General features: G+C 43.1%; 1 protein-coding gene across 1 annotated transcript in view; it reads right to left on the bottom strand.

The window, feature by feature from the left end:
* Nucleotides 1-386: 386 nt before the first annotated feature.
* The window catches only part of LOC105891931 (inactive phospholipase C-like protein 2), a 35,610-nt gene continuing 10,714 nt past the window's right edge, over nt 387-25,282 (bottom strand). Inside the window, exons 2-6 of the mRNA XM_012818141.3 lie at nt 14,524-17,010; nt 13,005-13,208; nt 7,639-7,714; nt 3,270-3,379; nt 387-2,126 (exon numbers count right to left, since the gene is read on the bottom strand). Coding sequence (XP_012673595.1) covers nt 1,908-2,126; nt 3,270-3,379; nt 7,639-7,714; nt 13,005-13,208; nt 14,524-17,010 — 3,096 coding nt within the window. The 3' untranslated portion in view covers nt 387-1,907. The remainder of the gene's footprint in view (nt 2,127-3,269; nt 3,380-7,638; nt 7,715-13,004; nt 13,209-14,523; nt 17,011-25,282) is intronic.

The following is a 25,282-nucleotide window of genomic DNA, read 5'->3' as shown; positions in this document are numbered from 1 at the left end:
ACCGGTCTCCCTCCTGTGCAACGGCCCCCGTAAATCATCTAGCCGTCTTTATTATGTGTACAGCACTCATCAGCCGACAGTCCAGCAAGAGAGCTGCTGTGTGTGTGTGTGTCATCAATCTGATGACCTTCAGGCAGAGCATACAAGCGAACATGTGTGTGTTTGTGTGTGTGGGAGCAAGGACATTGTGGTAAGAGACAACAGAATCAATCAGAGCCAATCTATTGCCGTTACCTGGAAACACACTAAAGTGACCATAAAACCTAGTGCTCATGTTTAAAAAATAAATACAAAATTATAAATGTGCAACCTCTTCCAACAAAGTGGAGCTTGCAGATTGTGTTGAAATCTGAGGAGACAAGACACCACAGAGGGTTTTTTTTTTGGACATTGTTTATTTCTGAGCTCTTGGGTGTTAACAGATTAGAACAAAACCTGGTTGTCTGATTAAAAGCTAACCCCCAGCAGTATAAACAGTTAACTACAGTTATAAATACACCAATTGTCACAGCACTGAAATGTATTTTTTTTCCTTCTTTTTTTTTTTCTTAGACTTTTCCAGTTTCTGCTTCTGAGCAGTGAGAATAAATGGAGGTAAGACACTGTTCACTATAGGCCCCACAGCAAGTCGTCACGGCAGAAACAAACCCAAGGGAACCGGAGGACGTGCAGTCACAAGAATGGAACTAGAAGCAAACTGGACAGAGGAGGCATTTGGCGTTACAAGGTACGCTGAGCATCAGTGAGAAGGAGAGAAGGAGAGACACAGAGAACAGATCCCCTTTCTTTCCCAAACCCTTCCTCTTGCCTTTTGGAGGCAAAATTGGAAACTTTAGCAACGAGGCACTATTGTTTTTCATTTTTCATTTTTGTTTCGTTTAACAGTATCAATAAATAGGGTTACTTTTATTTCCCTCGGGAATGACTTAGAAGCATATACACCTATCACTCTTAATCTTTAAGTATAGAGCATCTCCAAGGACCAACAGCAAATGGGAGAACCTTGTTTTGAAGCATTGAAGAGGCCCCAGCCTTGGCCCCTTTTCACAATGGCTGCTGGTTGGGGGGTCTAGAAACTCTCGGCCATCTTTAACCCCCACATTCTCCAATATCTGTTTCAACGGCTGAACAGATCGCTTCTCAATACCATCAAAGGTCAAGGGTCACTTAACGGAATAAACTTTTTCAAATATGTCCAGCCCCCTCACACTTCCTTGAGTCCTTCTGTACAGACAAATAAAATATCCACTTTTCGGACAGCAATCTCTCTTTTATCAAAATAAAATCTTATCCAATAAAATGATGCACATTTCCAAAAAAGGTAACAGGTATCTCCATATACATATACATGTTATGTACACACACAGACAGACACACGCACGCAGACGCACGCAGACACACACACACACACACACACACACACACCCCCACACACACACACACACACAGACAAACACACGCACGCGCGCACACCCCCAGACTCGCATACTACTATGGCAGAAAGAACATGAAGTAGTTCATCATTTCATTTGTAAACAGCTCTCTCCTCACTCAGCTTTCTAGTACATTCACTGTTCCTGTTTGCCACCTCTCCTATCTCAAATCCCCTCTGTTTTGTGCTTTTTCCTCTCCCATGAAATCATGGCGCGGAGGGGGTTTCATGAGGGCTCTGCTGTACACGCCACGGGCCCCGTCGCTCTGTGACAGATCCTGCTGCTTGCGGCCAGCAGCACTCCCACCTAACCTGGAATGGGCTTCCGAGGGGCTTAAGCGCTGAGTGGGTGGGTGGGAAGAACGGGAAGAAGGGGGGGGGGCACTGACACTGATGAATAAGAGGACAGAAGAGCACGCTCTCTCTTTTATCGTTTCTCTGTCTCCCTCTCTCTTTCACTCCGTCGGATTCCCCGTCATTTCTCCTCGTCGGTGATGTCTTCCTCTCCGCGCGCCTTCTCGGGGATGGCCTGCAGGCTGCGGAGGCCCCTGTTCTCGGAGCCCCTGGCCGAGCCCCCTCTGGAGCCCCCCACGCCCCCGCCTTTGCAGAGCTGGCTGGTGAGAGCGGCATAATGGATCTGCTTCAGGTTCTCCAACACCTCGCTGCGGGCGTGTTTCAGCAGGTCAGCCTGGCCCTGGACAGGAGAGAGAAAGAGCGGTGGGGTGGGGGGCAGGAGAAAGATAGAGGTAGAAATAAAGAGCAGATGGTTAGAGAGGGACAAACAAAGAGACAGACAGACATATACCGTGAAAGATGGCGAAGAGGCAGTAGTGAGAGACAGCAGAGGAACCAGACCCTCAGAGAGGGAGACGGCATGGAAAAGAGAAAAGGAAAGGACCAGACAGACAGACAGACAGACAGACAGACAGACAGACAGAAGAGGACATGGCATTGGAGAGAGAGAGTGAGAGAAACGGTTGAGCAGCTGCTGGAACAGGCTGAGCCTGGAGGACAGTGGTCAGAGGGCTTTGGTGTGAGATGCCACTGCAGGGTCACACACACACACACACACACACACACACACACACACACACACACACACACACACACACATCAGCAGGCTGTCAGGGCGATGGAAAGGCATGTCTGCGGGCCTTCCTGTGCTGCCCTCCACTGTGTGCACCCCTGCCTCCATGGTCAATGCTAGCAGGAGGCCACCATGTGCTCACGCAAGTGTTTGAGAACACAAATGAGACGGCCACATTTGGCTGATATTTTGTCCAGGATTTGTCCTCTCGGTTTGCGACATTCTGATTATGCACCTTTGTTATTCAAGCTAACACAGCAGCAGCAACCGTCAGAGGGCTGAGCGGCAAGTCCACAGGCGGTTCATGATCCGCTCAGGTGACTTCTAGTTACTATTCAGGACTGCATGCAGGGCACTGAGGCGGGAGCTGAACACAAGGCAGCAGGTCTATGGCCCGGAGGGGCACTCAGAGGTGACGGGGCTCGGAACAACCTGTGTGTAATTATCTCACTGGCTCGCCCAGGACACTCTATTATCTGGGGGCAGACTCATTAATTATGGCAACAATGCGTAACGCAGCACACCACCCATCTTAATTACCACATGCAAATATCACAAATAAATATGTTAAAGGGTCAGTGGCTGATAATTACCTCTACCGCTTTTGGAGAAGGGGAAAAAAGATAGAGAAAGGTGATGGTTTTTAAAAGATTGACTGAGGCTGACAACTTACTGGTATTCATTACCGGCCTAAAAAGATGAGTGATGGTGACATCAGTATGAATGTATGGGAGGCCTGTGTGCGCATACCTTGAGGATGGTTATGTTCCAGGTGAAGCTCTCCACAGACTTGGGCAGCTTTCGCCCCTTTAACCCCTCCTTCACGGCCAGGTCGTGTAGGTTCTCGTGGAACTCCATTGCTAGAGAAATTACAAAAAAAGGGGGCAGAGTTAGCCATTTGCCACCGGCGCCCTTTGACCCCAGAGACATTTCTACCCCCATCTCTGCTCTAGAGGAGGATAAGGACCTTTCATCATGCACTGGTGATTACCTGCTGAGAGCCTTTGAAGGTCGGATTCAAAATTAAGATCAAAGCTTCGTGAAAGAATCCTGTGAGACCGCCGTGCTATGAACCATTTACACCCTGACATGACCTAAGCAAAGCCTAATCATGTGATGCCCAGCTAACTACTGTAACATGGGTAAGGTGAGAATGAGGCACATTTATTTATCTATCTTTCTTTTTGAGGTGCCAGATGAGGATGTCCTTATTGTGACACCTGGATCTGCTTATTACTTGCAGCGCTTGATGTTTTGTGTCCAGACCGATACGGGTTAGGGATCTCGAGTGTAATTGAATAAGTCATTTCTTTCCTTAAGCACTGTGTTTGCAAATGAGGACTGTAAGTGGAAATGACACCTCAAGGAAACAGGTGTCCAAGACAACAGGAGCAGTGGGTGAAGAAAAAGAATAAGAAAGAGAGATAAAGAAAAAGTGTGAAGAGAGAAAGAGAGAGAGAAATGAGAATGTCCCCGTTACAGGGGTTAAGGCGTGGGCACATCAGACACACATAAAATCCTTTCAGACGGCATTAGCATCAAAACATGGGACAGAGGGCACATTTGGCACTAGCTAAGCTCTTGATTTTTTCCCTCTTGCTTCCTCTCTTTCCTTTTAAAAAGACCCTCTTTCCCTCCTGTTTTCAGTGGAACAGAGTTCCACAGTTTCATGTAACAGGCTGCCGACGTTCATCAGGTTGCAGTGACTGCACAGAGAGTTGAAGTGGCAGCTTGGCTGAGGCCTCTTCCAGATGAAGTGGCTTTCATTTCTGGAACTGTGGACTGTGGGAATGGATAGGGGCAGAGAGTGCCACTGTTGTTTCTAATGACGCGTGACTGTCCTGAAGATGGCACGCGATGGCACATGTACCGAGCCTCCCTCCTCCTCCTCCTCACGGCAGCTGTTGCCTAGCAACATGCAGTGCTGTAGAGGTTTGAGGGAAAGCACGTGCTGTTAGCCTGTGCTCAGCAGCCCTTTAACAACTCAAGCCCTTCTGCCAGCGCCCGAGCGGTGGCAAACGGCAGGAACACTGGCCCGTGCTCTTTGACAACCACTACAATCTGATATGCTGAAAGGCTGTGGCTAATCACGTCCTGCTTCGAGGCCTCTCCTTTGTCTGAGTTTTAGATGCGCCTAAAATTCCCCTAATTCTTTAAGTGCTTTTAGGCAAAGTTCTTATTAGCTGTATATATTTTTCCCTGCATCTTGTTAGATATTTTACCATTATGTTGTGTTAACAGGATCTGATTAAATCATCACACAATTCACACAGAATAGGTTGATCTACTCAGTGCACGGCTGCACGGACCTGATTTGTCAGCATTTGTTATTCATTGGTGGCCAGCTTTAAATACAGTGGCTTGGCTTTGCTAATGCAATGAATGATTAGATAAGGTAAGAATTTAATCCCCTGGCAGAACAGGATATCGACATGGTGGTTAAAGGGGCTGAAATCTGTGCCGTCATCTGGGGCTGTTGGGCTTCCGGTTCTAAAATAGGTGTGTGCAATCGAAGGCTTGTGTGGATCTTTAATTGCTTAATGTGGTCCCTGTTTACTCTCAGCAGCTCCCTCACACACACACTCTCTCTCCCTCCCTCCCTCCCTCCCTCCCTCTCTCTCTCTCTCTCTCTGTCTCTGTCTCTCTCTTACACACACACACACACACACACACACACACACACACACACACACACACACACACACACGCAGTGCAAGAGACAGAATGAGAGAAAGATGATACCTTGAGGCTTTTTTCCTCGGAGGGCAGTTTTGATGGATTATTCAGAACTTAGTATTTGCGTGGTTTCCATGGGGTACTGACCCACTTACAGTCCTGACAGTGAACGCCAACAGCTGGGCGCTAATCTGTAGCTGTCTCCTTTTACATAGGGGTGCGCAGATTTATCAACATCCTTCAGTGAGTTTATTGTTCCTTAAAAGTGGCAATTCAGAGATGTTACTTCTACAAAATTATTTACTTCCACAAATTCATTAATTTGGTACTTAGGTTGATGAGAAAAACCTGTTTCTCATGGAAACAGAAATGATCCCGGCCTATATACATATATACTGTAACCTTTATTAATAATGCTTAAGAACACTTTAATGATCCCATCCTATATACATATATACTGTAACCTTTATTAATAATGCTTAATAACACTTTAATGCCACACACCTGAATTTTGGTCTAAGACTAGCGAGCCAAACAGCCAATGGACATGCCTTGCATACAGGGTTACATCCGATTCTTATTTTTGCTATTTTGTTTATACGTTTATGTTTTATGTCCTATGCACCAACCACACCAAGTTAATTTCCTGTATGTGTAAATATACTTGGCCAATAAAAAGAATTCTGATTTTGATTTAACATTTTTCTTTGACATTCATCATTTTTTCCCTGCACAATATTACCTGACCGCACGCGTTTGTGGCCAAGTCAATAGAGAGAGTGGGAAACTGCATAGGGAGTTTGATTTACAATGTGTGCTCCAGTCAAGACACATCCCATTTTCTTTGCCGATGTGCCAGGAGTACAACAGCGAATGAATATTTCATGCGGCCACCACCTGCAAATCAATAAATACTAAGCCTCATAAAAACAGGCTCAGCTTGCTTATCCAAGAGGCTTTAGAAGCAAAAGACAGTGAGACCAGCAAAAAGGAACATTTGTGCCATTTTGGAAGCAGACACTTGAGAGGACTGCTCATCCATATTCAGCTCCTATGCATCAAAGTCACACGTCTAGCCTCAGGTTGATATCTATGGTATGAATGGAGGTAAAATCCCCATTGTGATATAAGTATGGGATTGGCTGTGATGAATTTTTTAAAATAAATGTCTGAAAATGTATGTCCGTACGTACACATTAATTACTTTAGTGCATCCTGTGAATCCCTTGAGGCTAACCCCACACGCTAACCGTGAAGTCAAGGAGACTGAACAGTAAATTAATTCTGATATTTGGCCGAGCCAAGATTCTATCACCATGGAAAAGTGAGTCAACGCATCCATTCAGCTTGAGTAATGGCCTGCCAGTCACAGTGATCCGCTGACAAATACAAAAAATATAAACACTGCTGCAGATGATAAAATACACTCAATACACTCAATGCAGTCAGCGAATAGCCACACCACTAAGATTTCTACGGAACAGGAGACAACTAAGCCAAACCAAATTATACTAAATCTGAGGGGTTGGGGTAAAACTTGATCAATAATAATAATATTAATAATAATAATAATACTAATAATTCATTTTATTTGTAACGTACTCTTCATTCAGAAGAATCTCAGAGTGCCAGTATAAGTGCCAGATTAAGTATATTGTGTTTCGAGATATCACCATATACACCATGTGCGCCATCACTGATATTTCAGAAACTATCACCATCAAGAATCAATTGTGTTTTAATTATTACTTTTACAGATGCGTAGAACCTAACAGGCTACTAGGGACACAAATTATTCGAAATCACCTTCATATGAAGTACTAATTTATAACTAAAGGGTTACCATAAAGCATGTCAAATCAGCACAAATCCAAATCATTTGTTCACCGTATCCCAGAATGACAACGTAAAATCTAAAGAGAATTAGTCGCCCATCATCATTTATCACTGATACCTGAATGTCATATTTTGAGGCAGATTCGATAACTATGGTAACCACAAAAAGAAAGAACTTTGACATAAAAAAAACCAAGGCTTCATTGCGACCCTCTTAATTGAAGTGATAATCACGGTTTGAAACGTATTTCAAAGCAGAGCTTCACACAGGTAGAACAAAAAACTATGCATAATGATACTTACATAACAGGCAAGGGATAATTAGTTGTTCTCTTTTGATATTTCTCTGAACTCATTCACGTTTTTAGCTCTTTTGAGACATGTGAATTGAACCTGACATTCATCATCCCATGAACCATCCCTCCCTCTCTGTCACACACAAACAGATGCGCCCACACACACACACACTCACACACACACACACACACACAAACACACTCACACACACACTCACACACACACTCTCACACACACACACACTCACACTCACACTCACACTCACACACACACACACACCACACACATAGACACACACAGACACACTCACCTGCTTTCTGAGTTTGGAGTATCCTCTCATAGACCCCCTCAGAATTTTCCAACAGTGTTCTGCAGGTCTGGATCATCTACAGAGACGACAGATGGGAAATAAAACAGGAATTTCACAAGTTAGCGTAATCCATGGCATCTACTATCAGAAAATGGCCTGAGGTAATCATTGTTTCCCTCTCAAGAATGAGAAAGACGAGCACGGTATTTCTAAAAGCTTATCTACTAGAAGTGTTCAGGAACATTAAAGGATGTTATCACAGATGGACGTATTGTGGAGTACCAGCTCACAAAAATGGCAGCTAACTCATAATGACTTCAGAATCAACAGATTTGACCTTGTACCAGATACCAGCTACCAACTATTCACTTCCTCCTCCTGATTCTACTTCAGAGGCAGAGATCTGGTAATAACATCATAAATAAAAAAGGAAACATTCGTCCCACAGCCCCCTCAGACAGAACTACAGAGGGATGCATGTAAATAACTGTGGTCCTATTATGAGATGACAGTTTGAGCTATGCTTCAGTTGGATCGTCTGGACTTTTACTGCCTTGTAAAAGAGCAGCATTTATCTGCCAAGGTTATTTTTCACTTTAATTGACTGCTCACACTCTTCTTGACCTCCAGACGGTTTTAAGTTCCCATGGTGGTGCTTATCATAGACCCTAGAGGCCTTGGGAATACGTTTACGCTTCTTTAAACCCCAAAAATAACATCTCAAAGTATGCCCTACTTCAACCAATCATGCAAAATGGGACCTCAGCAAAATAACGCAATCAAATGCAATCAAATTCAATTTTGTCTGGCCAATCTCGCTTATCTGTGTCAGGCCAATTTATCAGTCCATGAGGATCCTTCCCGTCTGCTTTCATTGGAGGTGTTCATGTATAATCTAAAACGGGAAAGGACTTCAGCGTGATCCTGATAAAGCTGACATGGTTGTTCGACTTAACATTTAATTAGTGCCACAGGTACAGCTCTTTATATACAGAATGTCACTCTAATTGACTTATATATCCCCATAGTGACTGAAGAGTGCCAAAAGGTCATGTATTAAAAGGGCATGGTACCCTCAGTGTGTGCCAAGGAAGAGAAAAACATGGAAAAACGGAGTTATTGGAGGGCATTTCTATGTGCCAGCCTCATGCTGTAGTGGAGCTGTGCCCAGTGGTATGGCATAGAAATGAATCAACCGATCAAGCTCACTTTCCAGTTGGCCTGGTCTAAGTCATGATGACTTCAGCGTCATTAGAGGCAGCAGGCTCAAGCTGGCCTGGTCTAAGTCATGATGACTTCAGTGTCTTTAGAGGCAGCAGGCTCAGGCTGGCCTGGTCTAAGTCATGATGACTTCAGTGTCTTTAGAGGCAGCAGACTCAGGTTGGCCTGGTCTAAGTCATGATGACTCCAGTGTCGTTAGAGGCAGCAGGCTCAAGTTGACAGGCATCACTTTATGTAGCTCTACTCTCTACTCGGGTTTATCAGATGTTTCCGTGTTTGGTTCAGCAAGTGGATCTCAATACAGTTATTTTGTGTTTATATGGCTTCATTAACAATTGACTTGTCTCAATGCGCTTTACAGAGCCCAAGGCCTAAACCCCCTAGAGCCAGCATGTGGGCCACAGTGGAAATGAAAAACTCTCTTTTAACAGAAAAGAAACCTTGAGCAGAATCCAGCTCAAACAGGGCTAACCCATCTGCCTGAGGCTGGCCCGGTAGGGAGAAAGAAAGAGGAGGGGTGGGGGGGTAGGAGGGAAGGGCGGGAAAGCAAACAGGCAAACAGGCAAACAGGCAGGCCTGTGACCCATGCAGTTTTACCATTCAGGTCAGAAGCCTTACAAACTCTAGCTGTGAGACAGGAAGACACACTGGTGGGGGGGGGGGGGGGGGGGGGGCAGTGGCGAAGAGGAGGCAGTATGGCATCAGCTTTGCATGAAGGGGGCTGTTTGTGACATTCCACAGCTGCAGAAACAGATTCAAGGCTGACATGCCCACTGTGATTACGCTACTAATGGGTGAAGAAATTACAGCCTTGGTGGCTGACCCACCACAACGGGGGTATTTATAGTGCAAAGGCACACAGGGCGGAGGATGTGAGCCCAGCAGCGTGCCTCCTCAGCTCAGCATGTGCTGGAGCAAGACGAACCAAGTATCCGTTTCGCTGGGATCCGCCGCCTCACAAGAATGCAACGCGCTGTTTTGATGTAGCCTGCGTTTCTCCAGACCACTGAGTTGCACCAGGCCAGGCTGTAATGTATGGGACAGCCCTGATCAAACTGCACAGAGGGGGAGAGACACAAAAGCGAGCTCGCTGGCTCCAGAGCTGTGGACTATGGTGGTATTCTTTTGATGTAGTTTTTGTCGCCGCCGTCCATTGTTCATAGCTAAATCCCATCAACAAAAGTCTTGTTTCATGCTCGTGACCGTGTCTTGTCATTGTCAGCCAGTTGACTAATGATCCAGTGGGGACTTTGAGACCACAATCCAGTGTGTTCCTATTGAAATGCAGAACAGTGGCTAGTCTCGAGTGTATATCCTCACAGTTATTTTTTGGTTCAGGATCATGACTAGTGCATCTCTTTAAATGGGCATCCTATAGTATTACATCTTGCGGTTCATGATTTATTGACAGTGTTCTGTAACTCACACAGTGAATCAGTCAATATATTTTACTGCCCTTCACAGTACTGCCTCTGTCTCTGATCTCTAAGTGACTCCAACTCACATCAGATTCTGACAGTTCGCTGTAGTCTTCAAATTTTCCTGATGAATAAACAACCAATTTTTGATTACAGCATAATAAATTGATGGTTGATGGTTTGATTGATAGAGTGACGTACTCACTGATTAACAAACTAAACACTTAGGCTGGGTTGCACCAACATGGATTAACTCTTAAACTAGGTTTAAACCAGGTTTGTCTTTTAATCCAGTTGCACCAAACTTTAAACCTAGTTTAACCTTAGTTTACAAATCTGTTGCACCAGTCATTTTAAACCTAGTCTAAACCTGGATTAGCATTTATATTTAAACCACCCCTGGAGGAGGTTTATCTCTGTTTTGTTGACAACAAATTATAGCCTACTTTCGTCATTTTTGTCACGTTATTGCTGCAACTAACGGCGTTGGACAGAGTGATAACTTACTTGGGGTGACAGCAATTATTGTAACCTGCTATTCATAATATTTACACCCTATTTACCTGTTCACAGTCACAGTAGTACATAATCAACACAACGATTATAAGCTAGCGACGTCATCTAGTTCGTAGTAACTTACTTGCAGCTTCTGTGGCTGTACTGTCATCTAATACGCCGTCATCGTCGTAGGGGTTGGGTAGGGGAAATCTGCTGCGGGATCATATCTATTTTCTTCTTTGACAGAGGATCCGTAGTCATTGGTGGTGGTCCTTTCAGTTGTGCCCTGTCCCTCGTCTCTTTGATACTGGTAGAGCCATTGAAGCGCTCAGCTATCTGGACCCAGTTCCCCTCCTTCTTCTCTAGTGTACTGCTGTCAGTCCTCATATCCTCAATTGTAACCCCAAACTCCTCCATCAACTCGGTCAGCAACATCTTTTCAAATGTTGAAAAGTTTGACCCTCTTTGACGTGCCATAATAGCTAGCTAGCTGGCTAAAGTAACTGTGTTTATTAGCTATAGCCGCTGTAGTGGTAGGCTAAACGGTAACTAACGGTATCAGTAACGCCATTTATTCAACAAGCAGCTAGTTTAGGAAAAAGAGTGGATGCGTTTATTTAGGGCTATTTAGTTCCGTATTTGTTAAACGTATTGTGAATTTGTTTACATTTCGTCGGAATCCATCATGGCGGACATTGAACATAAACTAATCCTGATTTAACCCTGGTTTAAACTGGTTTAACTAATCCAGGGTTAAAATTAAGATGTGCAACATAACGCTGATTAATTATAAACCAGTTTAAACCTGGATTTACTAAACCTAGATTAACTCTAAACCAGGATTAATTTAATCCATGTTGGTGCAACCCAGCCATAGTGTACATAGATAATAGAGTTTTAATGTGAGGTGGCTTTGTAGTTAAGACTGCTTTTTATAAACACTGCCTCTTATATGGGAGACAAATTCCCCCTACTGAACAATTCACTGATTTCTTTTTTAAATTAGGACATCCCTTTAGTTTCTGAACACAGCATGCCTTTTCCATTCTCAAGAAAGATCCATTATGGCCACATTAAGTAAATGGAATTCAAAACTATGCTAATGGCATTCCGTGTCAGGCAGTAGTCCTCTAACCTCTGCTGTTCCACCGTTAAAGCAATATGCACCCATTTGTCACCCTCACACTCCTCCCTGTGGATAATATCACATGCTTAATACAAAATACATTGTTGAAGGGAAATGTCAAAGTGTGCATATTTTAGGTTTAATTATAATGCATTATAATTGCAAATGACTCAACTATTGATGAGATATTAAAAGAATCTAGAGCTATCTACTCTTCGGACCTTACCACAAAACGGACCTGTCAGTTAGCGTGATGTAGCTCTCACGTTTATTATTTATTTTTTAACAGAGGCTTGTCAATGTTAACAGCGTAAGCATTTAGGCATTATAAATCCATATTGGATTTGCTGAAATGATACTTTACGTAACTACAGTCTACTGTGCAAACAGCATCCGTATTATTCAACACAACATCAGTCCTCTTATCCAACACCCAGTATGTTCAAAATAATCAAAAATCTGGCAAAGCACCACCTTTGATCCCTTGTCAAAGAGCTTAGACAACAAAGTACTGTAAAAACCTGAATCTGCTATGGTCTGTTGTATCTTATGATTGATATCTCCTGTATCTGCGCAGTACTGGGGTATTTCAAAACATAGAAGGGTAGAAAATGAAGGCTGTTTTAAATCATTAGTAAAAATCAGGATATTACATTGAGTACCATTTTTCCAATGTTACTAAAGTAACAACATTAATGTACTATACATTTTTAAGTATGGTTTTAGTTTAGATTGCTGGTATAATTGCCCGATGTAGTATAACCATTTCATTATGTTCATTAAATAGAAAAGATAATTGAAGAATTACCTCATAAAATAATACATAACATAATATTAACATTGTCACAAAAATGAATGAAGGAAAGCACAGACCCACGTGTCAAGCATACTTTATAAATCAGTTCTGTGCTTGGCAGGGTCACCCTCTGTGTCATTATTGTTATGGAAATACAATAACCACTGTTGGACATACAATTCAAATTAGGATTGTTGATTCTTCTCCTGAGGCGATGCTGTTACTCATAAAGGTGTGTAAACTGTGCAGTGATGTGACATGACGTGTTCTGTTTGAGTGTTAGAAGTTAACTGGATAAGCTTCTCACCGTGTCATAGGCCATGACCACCTTCTTCAGGACCTCTGGGAGAACACCCTGGGGCTCCATGGAGGAATACTGGTCTTTCAAGTTGAACAGCAGGACGGGAGCGTTGTCGGGCCCCGTCAGGCGAGATGACAGAGCCAGTATGCACTGCTTGAGGTTGGCCACTGCCGACAGACCACAGAGCTCTTTGAAGGACACTATTGCATTCTGCGGGGGTCAAAGACAGAGAATTTTGTGCAGTGTCATTGTAGTGTTATTGAGACATAAATAAATATGTTTAAATTTGACTACATTTACCATAGGGCCGTTTGTTCATTTAGAATGAGTATGAGGACACTCTACTATGTCGTAAATTCACCAGCTTCCACAAACGCAGCATCTTTGATCTCTAAATCAACAAGAACTGTAACAGGAAGTGGTTTGCACATGTGTTGCCTGTGAAAGCATCGAACCACTTGATGTGACTAAGTCTGTCCTCTGAGTTGCCTGTTATAATCCACAATGGCAACACAAGCACATGCTTGCACACATATATGCAGGCAGCCAAATTTACAAACTGCATAAACAATGGCAAGGATAAACAGTGACTGACAAAACGCCCAAGACGTGTTTTAAGTCTCATGGTTGGCGGTTTGTTTTTGAATGGAAAATGCAATGTAAACAAAGCTAGGTAAATAAACTCTAATAGACAATGTGTTATGAAATACCAAAACACAGCAACCAAGTCAGGAAACAGACACCAAGGGAACTGTGATTGCCCTGAGGAACTCACTGAATGTTTGAGGGATTTCAAAAGAACTAGATCTCAAATGAATGTTGTATGTGGCGGAGCTAATATAAAAGGTATTAGAAATCGGTATTCTGTTCTGGAATAGTGAGAGGAGAAAGCAATATCTTTGGGCTTCCGTGGAGAAGGTAGGAGAATAACAGCATATCCTAGTTTCCCCTTGTTTTCACAGTCTCTTCGCATATTATGATGGTAACCCCGCCATCCTTTAGACAGCTTAATCTTCTTTATGAATGTATTACTGACAGGTACTTGCAGACATACCAGGCCCTGTTATATAAGAGGTTTTCCATTTTAAATATTAAAAGGAATTCTGATAAGCTGCTAGGAGCTACCTGTGGTTCGGAACAGAGCCCCACTTCGAATTGGTCGGTGTGGGATCTTACCAATGTACCACTCTGCTTTGAAGTCTCCTTCAGTTCTGTCTTGCCAGTTGCACAACATCAAGGGATTAGGTTATTTCAACTCTGATTAAATCTAGCCAAGGGGTTTTGTTTTGCCTTGCCAAAAGGGGTTTCCACCACAGATGCACAGGGTCTTTTGAAGTAGAGCTGGCTGTGATCTATGCTTGACACTGAGGTCATTTTCATAAAGAAGAAAGACACTGTGCCTTCCAATAATTCCAAAATAAGAGGATCATTCACCTCTCCTAACATTGATTCTGTATGATCATGGTTTCAAACGACCCCATCTTTCAAAAAAAGTAATGAGGATACTTAGTATGTAATTCATTACCTGCAGGTTCTCTCTGAGGTCTGTAGCTTCTCTCAGCGGCAGAGTAGCAGTCTTGAAGACATCGTCCACAGCCTTTATGGCCAATATCCTCATGGTGGCATACTCTCGACTCCTCTTAGCCTTTCTTACTGACAGGCCTCTCTTGTGGGGCTTGCCCCCACCTCGGCGGTTAGTTATGGCCACATGCACAAACAGCCAGGCATGAGGGAGGACCTCTCCTGTAAGAGACTGAAGTGGAATGTGCCGGTAGCCAGGCTGCAGGCATTCAAACGGAATGGTGTATTGGCCAATGAACTCGTCCCCAATGTAGTCATCATCCAAAACCACGAACCGTACCATTGCCAGCTCCGGGAGGTTGATCTGAAACTCAAAACTCTCATCAAAAAGGGGGTTGTCCCCATTCTGATTGACAGTTTTAGTCCTTTGCTCAGCGCAGTCTGCCGGAATGCCATGTATCTCCACATATATGTACGGGTCCACGACGTCCCCTTTGGAACCCGAGCCCTTAGGTTTAGGGAAGTTCTGTCCACTGATGATCTTTATGTGCAAGAGTTGGGGAGAAACACCGGGCACTGAATCTTTAGTATTGGCACTGAAATAAGACACCTGTTCCCTCATAATTGCTGGCCGCAGAACATAGCCACAATTACCATTCTGTCTGAACCAGCCAATGTTCAGGTCCATCATTAGACCAGGGGTTTGGTAATTCATGGCTACTATCTGGCAGCCACACTTCCAGAAGTCCTGAGGGTTCATATTGCTGGAGTCTATACGCATTGGACTAGGGTACACCCGAGACAGAAATTTCTTGTTGTAGTTGACAAAGTCACCGGGGAAGTCCGTGGCACATCGGCCAGCAAAGACTTCATTGAAGGAGCAAAGCTCCCAATGCTTCTGGTTCTGAAACGCAGCTGGGAAGTCTTTGAACTCAATGGATTTACAAAAAGTCACCAGGTCCGAGAGGTCTTTGGAGAGCTGAAGCTTCTTGGGCAGGGCAACTGTTTGCTGCTCACCCTCACTAATGCTCATTCTCTGGGACATTTCAGCCCCTTCATCCTCATCAGTCACTTCGCCCTCTGAACTTGTGCACGATGGGGGCAACTTCTTACCCTTCAGAAGAATTCTGCCTACTAGGGCTGAGGGAGAGGGTAGGTAACTGTCCTCATGTTTGGGGGAATCTGTGTACAGTTTATCTCCCAGTATTTTTTTGAGGTGTTGAAACATGACCCTCTGTTGTTTTAAGGAACAGTGGTTTTCCAAACAGAGTATCAGAGGGTACTCTGAAGCAACAAATGCGTATTTGTTAACGACGTCTATGACACTGCGGAAGACGATCTGTGAGGTCATTGTATGGCCTGTGTAAATGACTGGCTCATTGTCGGACCCGTCCCAAACATCCAGCTCTACACTCCGGCAGCCCATCTTTAGGGCGCGGATATAACCTGTGATGTCAGAGGGTCCCCTGAATTGATCCTCAATCAGGTAGGTATTGTGGGATGCATTAATGTAGTAGTGAGACAGTGGCTGGTTCATATCTTGCCAAACAGTCTTTTGTTCTGGGTCAAAAATGTGGCAGTCGGGCGACATGAGGTAATGGGTGAATCCATCGAGGGAGAGCCAGCCTTTTTGTTGCCCCTCTTTGGAGGGTTCATAGTTCTGTATGACCTCCAGACTGGTGTCTTCACTAACTTGGGCCATGCCTTGCTCTGCCTCCAAAAACATCATTAAATCTTTAGTATCTAGGAATTCCTTGTTGCTAGAGAACTGGACAAGCAAAAAGTAAATTTCTGGTCTCGTGCAAAGGTCATGAAAAACCTCAGTGAACTCTTCCAGACTCACTTCACATCCAATCTTTTCATTTAATTTGTTCAATTCTTTGAACTTCAGCTCAATCTTCACATTTTTGAGTCCAGGGTTTAAGTTTTTGATCAGCTGCACAGCAGTACACAACCCTAGGTGTTTGCTGCCATTGACATCAGCTTCCTCAAAGAGTTCACTAAGCCAGGATGTGCGCAAGTTGTTCTGGCTGCTTTCAATCATGTCCAGGGTGTGTTTCCCATATGAGATCAGATACCTAAGCCCAGTCACCCAAATATTGGCCACATCTGCAGAATTTGCTACCAAGTCCAAGGATTCATAGTTCTCTCCATAGATGATCGAGAATGCACAATCCTCCGATATCTGATCCGAAACACCGTTGGTTCTGAAGGTGTCCGTGTTCTTGCCAGTTCGCACCTCTTTGATGGATTTTATGTCGATCTTGGCCTTGTCAGACTCCTTCTTGGAGGGCTCCCATCGGAGGGACTGCATGTCGGCGTCCAGGAGGAAGTAGCGGTGGTACACGCGAGAGTTGGATCGCACCTTCCTCAACTCAGACCCTTCTACCATCGCATTGATGCAGTCACTGGCACTGCTGATCTTCTTCTCCGTAGGCATGCTGCTGAAGGAGACTGTTTTCTTCCTCTCCTTCCGCTGCCTTGTGCCATCCTGAAAAAGTGCAAGAGTTTAAACAGTCACCACAGATGACATTGCTGAATAACAATGTATACACTAAAACATGATTTAATGTGGCATGATGTTGTGGAGTCTGATCGCTAGAGGTAAAATGCCAAATATAAACAATCTTGCCAGTAACTATAAAATAATGTTTAAATGAGGAAAACGTGAAGTGTCATTATATACTGTGACTATTGTTTATGTTTCGATATGCTCCCTAAGATTGTTCGGCCAATTAGAGAGATAATTTTATTTCTGCAATGTACCATTAGTGGGATGCTCTTAGCACTTGCTAACTAATTGATTCATTATTTGAAGATGTCACAAAAGGACTAATATATACATTTCTATCATTTACACATAGCTCAAAGCATAATGATACACGTGGCAGAATGTCCCACGTTTAGAAAGCCTATGTGTAAAAACTACTACTCCAACAGGAAATGGTACGGCCACTGTGTCAGTTTCAGTTTGTGTAGGTCGACCATGTGGTGCAGACATATATCACTGTTTTTTTTTTCATTACGAGCTCCCTTCTCAAAGGCCCAGAGTAAGGAAAACACCAAACTAAATGTGGCTCAATTAAGAAAACAATCACACAATTTCCGTAACGTGAACACTCTTGACTTGACAACATTGCCCAAGGAGAATGTCACTCTCTTTATAGTGCAGCCAAAATCAGAAATGCTATGCGGTCGGACAACATGTCATCGTGAAATTTTCCTTTTTGGGTGAAACGACAGTTTAAACTAGTATTTTTAGTCTGTTTGTCTTGCAATTCAAATCAAAACATTTTTTTAAGACCCAAAAAATCAACTCACTTCTCTGATAAACAAAGGACTCGCTTTGGATGGATACAAATGCAGTTATGTGTGAAAACAATGAGGCTACATTAAGCTTGAGGCAGTACGGTACAGATTTGCTATATGAGGTGAAAAAAGGCTCTTTGGGTGAAAAAAAGAAACCACTCAGTGAACTGTGCTCTGTATGATCTGTTCTGTGAAGAGCATTGCGCTGGTGCATGTACGCAATACTCCGCAAGAGCCTCTCTTGTGTCCTCACATGCTTTTTGGCCAAGCAAGGCACAGCCCAACCAGCATACAATTGGCCAATCCAACAGAAGCGTTGGTATAATTCTGTTACAGTGACACACTTTATAGTCTTGTTCTAAGTGCTGAGACCCAACGAGAGGCCCAGTAAGATTCAGCTGCATTATTGCGGCCAGCAGCATATTGTACTGTGGTGTGGAAAACAATTGTGGTTGCCATCAGTGCTGTCACTTCCCAGAACATTCACCAGTGGAGCCACCCATTTTCCACAGAAGATACCTCAGCTACATGAGAGGGGACCAGAGGAAGTGAGATGTGGACTTACTGAAACAGCTAGTCATGGCAAGGAAATACAAAATCTAAAATATGCATTGCATACAAAAAGGATGTGCTCTCTCTCTCTGTAATGTTGCTGAATGGTTTGACGTAGTAGGCCAAACATTTCAAGACATGAAATACCACTGTTTCCAATTCCTAACACATTCCAGGTTTATTTTCCTCTATTATTTCAGTAGAATCATTACAGCATTCACAATAGGTGAAGAACAAAATCCTTATGTAAAGTCTGATGAAACAGAACATATAGGTGAATCGAACCAACACAATATGAGCATTATGCCTACTCTACGGTCTGTCTTACTGCAGCACAGCTGATGAAGCACAGACTCTGCAGGGCTGCAGTGAACAGGGAGGTCAAGTTGAGGCTCAGGAATGATGTGGACTGCATCCGTCAAGGGATGACAAATGCTTGTCTGTGACTTTAACAGGGACACAGTTTGTTGTGGTTGCTCTCTGACTCATCTTCCCATTGCCATGGCTTGAGAGATACAGAATCCCCCCTCTCTAGGAGTGACGGCATCGCTTCACTTAGGGTGCCTGTCACAAGGCATTGTGGGTAGGCTGTGATGATTTTCCCCCGGAGCATCTAGCCTACACATCCCATCATGTTAGCCTGCTGCCCCCATGACATTTCCCACTGTTCCCACCGGATCCCCCACCTCACCTTCGCTCACGTGGGCGGATGTCACAAACCTTTACAGCCAGCACATGCTTTGTGTAGCCAGTGTAAAACACTCTCAACAAAGACACTGTGGTCCCTCCAGTGCTGTCAATGTGACACGGCTCCACTAACCATTGTGCACTACCCGAGACTTAACACGAACGTCTTTGCATTTTAGCCCAGGGGTGATTGGAGGTCAATTGGAAAATCAGTCATGGAGCGTTAACAGAAAAGATTGCTTCCTGTGAGCACAACCACAGTGTAAGGGGATTGGTTGAGTATTTTCAGGACTGGACTCTTTGGAGGAGTAATGCATAAGAGATTCCTTTTTGCTCTTTTGACATTGTGTTTCATGTGTACCAACGTGATGGTGGACAAACATTGACTCATTTTAAACAGATTTTTTTAGATTACGTTAATGCTTTGATTTGATGCAATTCATTGTGGGATTACAGCTTCAACAGGTAGGCATACTGCCATCAGCCAGAGTGCACCCTGTTCCTCCCAGTCATATCATAGTGTAGATCTGTGAAATGAAACAATTCAGTGAGAAAAACATCTGAGGCCCAGATCATTCATTTGCATAGCCTATGATCTTTGTGGTTTCTGTGGAAAATCAGTCCTTCATGTCACTGGGGACATATTCGGCACCTCGTCACAGCCCAGGCTAACACCCCCGTGTTTCCAGTCCACATTCAACTACTTCTTAGGTTTTAATGAGGACTGAAAAAAACCCACAATGGTGCTCTCCATGGAGTCGTTAACAGTCAAGCCACACAGCCTCATGACTGAACATTACATAAGTGCCCAGTCTGGAAGAGAGAGAGAGAGAGAGGAGGAGCTCGTTTTCAGTGGTGCACCAAGGGCTAATGCCTCGTCGGTTTGCAGGCTGTTGATCACAAATATTAGAGTTGAAAAAGCCTCCAAGACCTCCATGATTACATCACAGGTATTCCAAATGTGATATCACTTTGTTATACGATTCAAGCTCCTCACCCTGTTGCACTGGTTCTCTGTAATGTGACTTTTCGATACAGCCTCTAAGGCATGTGTCTCGCATCTCTCCAGTCTCAAGTGTCAGTCACATTTAGTCCTTTTGGCATTCAGGAAATGATTGACAAGTGGTAAACAATACAGACAGCAATGGAAATAACCACAGGTGATGAACAACAAAACATGAGAATCTAATGAATGCTTTTGGCAAGATCATTCATTCTCTGAAAATATCTTGCATGGTTTAGACCGTGTTTTGCCATATCAGGTTGTTAATTTGATTTCAAATGTAGCCACTGCTCTCGAGCCTGTGGGCCTACTTGAACTAATATTAGACTGGATACTAACTAGAGTTGAGTTGAAATAATAGAGCCTAGATTCTGAAAAAAAAGCATCACAAAAAAAGTCACTGGCACAGTGACTTCCATTTCAATAGACTTCTCAAGAGACTTGACAGAGAAAATTCTAGATGTGTGATTAAAGTTAATCACCCTGATCTGAAAAAAAAGTTAGGTTAAGGTCAAAAGTGGGTCAACTTTTAGGTGTGGCTCTATGCAATATGAAATGACTAAGGTTCCTGTTGTATGAACATGTCCTCCAGACTACACGCTTAGGTTCAGGATTTCCTTTTTACCAGTGTGTCCCCCCCCCAACTCCACCTCCTCAACCCCCAGGACAAGAAAACAATGCTGTAAAATCCCCACCCCGCCTTAACAGTAGTTTTATTATTTCCTGAAGTCTATTTTCATACTCTTATGTAATAACCTTTAGAAAAGGTTCAGAGATTTTCTTCTCTGTCTCTCTTCCAATACATATATGATTTAATTAAGGTTTGGCAGCTACGTTTTGTTACGACCTCTGCTGACCTTCCTAATGTCAAAACCTTAGAGGCCCTGTGGAATTAAGGGTAAGTTTGATGAAATAGCACAACTATGTTGCCAAATCCACACACAGATTGAAACTAAGATAAACAGCAATGTATTCAGGATAAGCTCAGAGCTTCTGAAACGGTTTGCCAATTGCATTGGTGGGTCATACCATAATGGCCAAGTTGATAACACCATCAGAACAGAAGATCAGCCAAGTGAAACTAACATAAATGCTTATTACTGACAGGGCTATTGGAAGATCCATGATGAATTAATTATTATTAATCATGTAGCAGTTCTACCAATTATCAGGCCCGCGCGCACCAGTAACACCTCACGAGGGAATCTCACCTTTCCTTTCCTGTGGCTTGCTAACAGGATGTCTAGTCAGAGGTCACAGTAAGACAGTGCTCTTGAAAGCATGCTCTCCATCCCTGAGCATATAGAACACAATGGATAACATTCTGAAAAGGTGGGTCTGCCTACTGAGGTACGGCTGCTTAATCTCCCCAAAGACCTGTTGACAGACAGCAGAGACCCCCCCCCCCACCTCTGTTCTGTCTGCCTGCATTACATTCTGGTGTGTCTGATAAGGGACTCTGTACTGTTTCAATCCGATTATTAATATCCTAATGGATTGCTAGCTTTTTTTTTCTGGCTCACTGGACCCTTCAGAACTGCTTATCCTTTCCGGGAACTTAGGGCTGACTTCTAAGAACCGGAATGGTACCCTTGCCGCAGAGCAAACTAATCAATAACAGACTAGCATCATTAACTAGCACGTTGTAGAGGACAAACAGTAAGCCTGGCATCTGTGAAGAACAAGAGCAATGACTGTTATGATTTTAAAGCAAAATTATTACATGCAGTTAAGATTCTGTGCTGGTATAAATACCCTACAGGCTAGCACCTATGCAGTTTGTATGAGGTGAGTTTGTGTTCAACATAAACACAGACTTTTCTTCTTACAATAGAAAGCAAATCAAAATGTTTTGTGTCTAGTCTGACGCATAAAGGTATGTGGACAGTTTATATGCAAAAGATTAGCTACATTTAGCAAACCAAATCAAAGCAGTTCAGAATCCAACTGGGCTTAGGAGGCCACTTACATCCACACAGAGAAGTTGGACAATAAAATAATACCAATCCACCAATACCATTACTCAGTTTGACTAAGCAAATGTATACCTGAAATGTTCCAACTACTCAAACATTTTTTAAATTATGAAAAGGAAAGCAGCTTAATTCATAGCTACTGAAGATGTCTAAACACTATGTGATGGGTCAATTCACCTTCAAGTTGCTTTATAAGTACATTCATCCATCATTCATTAATTACTTTTGGAGTGATGCAATTGGTTGACTGGCTCCATTTTGATTGACTAGCTTTCTCTCTCCCTGAAGGAAAACAAACTGTGTGAAACCTGCGCTTTACCTCCATGAAATTGGACACTACAAGCTTGAGTGAGGAACCCACCTAAAGGCCAGGTGCTAATGACTGTTACTAGTTACTAGTCATTATTCAGCTGGATTCTGTAAGATAGTGAATATGTTTACAAACATCAGGGTAACCTATAGGCCTATTTTCAGACTCAACACAGCCTATATAGATTAATGTGGTGGTGGTATTGATAGCATGCTAGAAAACACTGACAACCCCGCAGAAAAAAAACATTACACCTGACCCCTCTGTAACCCTTCAGTGTCCCAGATCAAATTAAAATGGACCCATTTAACTTCTCCAGGGGTCAAAGCTGTGACTTTCTATTAAGAACAGCGAGATGAAAACACGAATGCTGCAACCTTTCCATCTCCTGAGTTCACAGGCGACAGCAATCCATCTGAAAAGCACAAGCCTGTGGAGCAGAGACAGCACTCATCCTCGCCCTCTACCCTCCGCCCCCACATCCCCCCCCCCCTCTCTACCCCCCGCCAATTCAATATGCTGTCCATTAGTTCTCATTTTTACCACATATTAAGAGGTGCCCAGAGATTATGTTACATTAATGTGAAGTAATTTTACGGGTTACAATTAATCCCAGCAGAATTGAAGCAAAGATTTGCTGACAGGAAAAGTTCCCATTGATTTCACCAGCTGCCCATATTTTTCCTCATCTAGCAAACTCATCTAGCTTTAACGGAAAAGGCCACATCATTCCATAACTTCAGTCTCATAGTGAGACTCTCCTCCTGTGTTGTTATGGACCCTGGGCACAGATGAACGATGACAGAGCCCAATATCCAAACTAAATTAAAAACTGTACGTCAGGCTCAACAGTGTAAATTCATATTCTACGAGTCCCAGAGGCTCTTAAAGACATTGCATAGACATTAAGTTTTGCAGCCGGAAGAATAACCTATTATAAGGTTACATTATCTTGTTTAAAAGTTACTCTCTAACTTCTTTTCAAACTAATAAAACCAGTACAAAAAAAACTTGTCTTTCAGAGGTAGTTTTTTACCAGGGCACCATACTGTTCATTCTGTTCCCACGACAACACAATTAATGTTAGGCTCGAAAGAACCCTCAACCCATTCAGAAAGGCAAACTCATGGTTGTACAGCTCTTAGTTAAATATTTAACAGCACTGCTAGAAAATGTCAGACTGAACATAGTGACCACTGACATTTAATAATGTTTCACTTTAGTATCATAGTTCCTGAGATGAAAACATCTCCTCAATTACAGGGCAAGTGAGGGACACTATCTGCAGGAATATCAGATACAATCAGACATTTGCGAACAATTGTTCATTAATAACACTCAACAATCAGAAAATGAGACTGCTCAGCCACACCACAGGGGCATCAAGCGCACAGAGCATTCCCTGTGATTGCTTCCACTTAGTTATAGACTAGATGTAGGATATTATGAACAGTATAGGAAGAAGGAAACATGAAGGTTGCTTTTTTGGATTTCACATTAAAAGGAATCGAAAATATAGTCGTTTAAGTTGACTTTGCAAGGTAACATGCTTTGGTTACTGACAGCATCCCCACTCGTGCCAGAGAAGGAAACCAAATTAGGACAGGAAAATATCCAATTCCCAAATCTCAGCAACCATGTCATTGCGATTACAAACACAGATTAGTTTGTGTTGTGCTGAATGATGAGCATGTCATTAAAGTGTACAAGAAACTTGTGAGTACGTTTCGTATCCATCCACATTTAAATTGGTGTTCTGCAAAGCAGAATTTCCCTGTAACATCAGAAGAGTTAGGATCTACCTGTCTTTAATGACCTGTGCAACGTGCCCTCTAGGCACTTATCATCGCATGTCTAGACTACTGCAGTATGCTACCGGCCAGTCGACTTTCATGCACAGTCAAGCGTCTGAACATGATTCGAAACATGATTGCGTTCCTGGTTTACAGTCAGCTGACATATCACTTTTCATCTCCCTCCTTTGGCTCCCTGTGGTTGCTCATAGCAGATTTGAGTATTCAATGCTGGCCCACAGGACAACCAAAGAACTGGAGCAATCAACCTGAACTCCAGCCTTTTGGAGTCTTTTTACCATCCCATTCACCACTATCTTAGAATTAATTACATCTAGTTTGGCTGTCACTGCATGACAAGTCTCAATCCATTTTGAACCGAATTTCTACATTTTGCTGTATCACTGTCAGTCTACAAAAACATGAGGCCATAAGGACCCAGCTTCTTAGTACTACAGAACAAAACCTCCTCTATTTTAGCACTTAGTGCACTTCAAGTTGATCCAGGTATCTGGCACTTTTTTCTTGTGAAAATGTCATTGTAAGGCCAAATATTCCACCAACAACACAAAGCTGCAATGGTGTGAGCCATCTGATGCAGTTGCAAAAGATTTCTTGTGCCAAATCGCAGTTGCCAGGTTTTAGAGCGCTTGTACCTCACGGCTTTTGTGTCACAAGACACAGCATCATGGCACAATTTTGGTCAGATAAGAGACAGAAGACTACTTAACTTGTTTCGAAAAACACAAAGTCTAAACTCCAAATTTCCTCGAAAGCAAGTTTTGAAAATTGACAGGCATACCATAATACCATGGTTCACTGCGTACTGAAGAATATTCGTGGTTTTCATATACTTTGAACTCATATGAATGAATGTATCACATTCACGCCACCTTCATTTACACACAAATGGTCAGCAGGACCCTTCCCTGTGTGCTGACATTCACACCTTTTCATATCTAGGTAGACCCAAGGCAGTTCACCCTTCCTACCATGCCCCCAACTTACACCTTGAACCAGACCGCAGACACACCCATTATGCTAAGCTGTGTATTCTACCTTACTGTAACTAAAATGTAACTTGTATATGCTGAGTGTGTTGTGTTGGAGAAAGAACATCGTAGAGACACCAA

The sequence above is a fragment of the Clupea harengus genome, chromosome 11 (assembly GCF_900700415.2).
Source record: "Clupea harengus chromosome 11, Ch_v2.0.2, whole genome shotgun sequence".
NCBI lineage: Eukaryota > Metazoa > Chordata > Actinopteri > Clupeiformes > Clupeidae > Clupea > Clupea harengus.
This window is presented reverse-complemented; position numbering and strand designations above follow the sequence as displayed.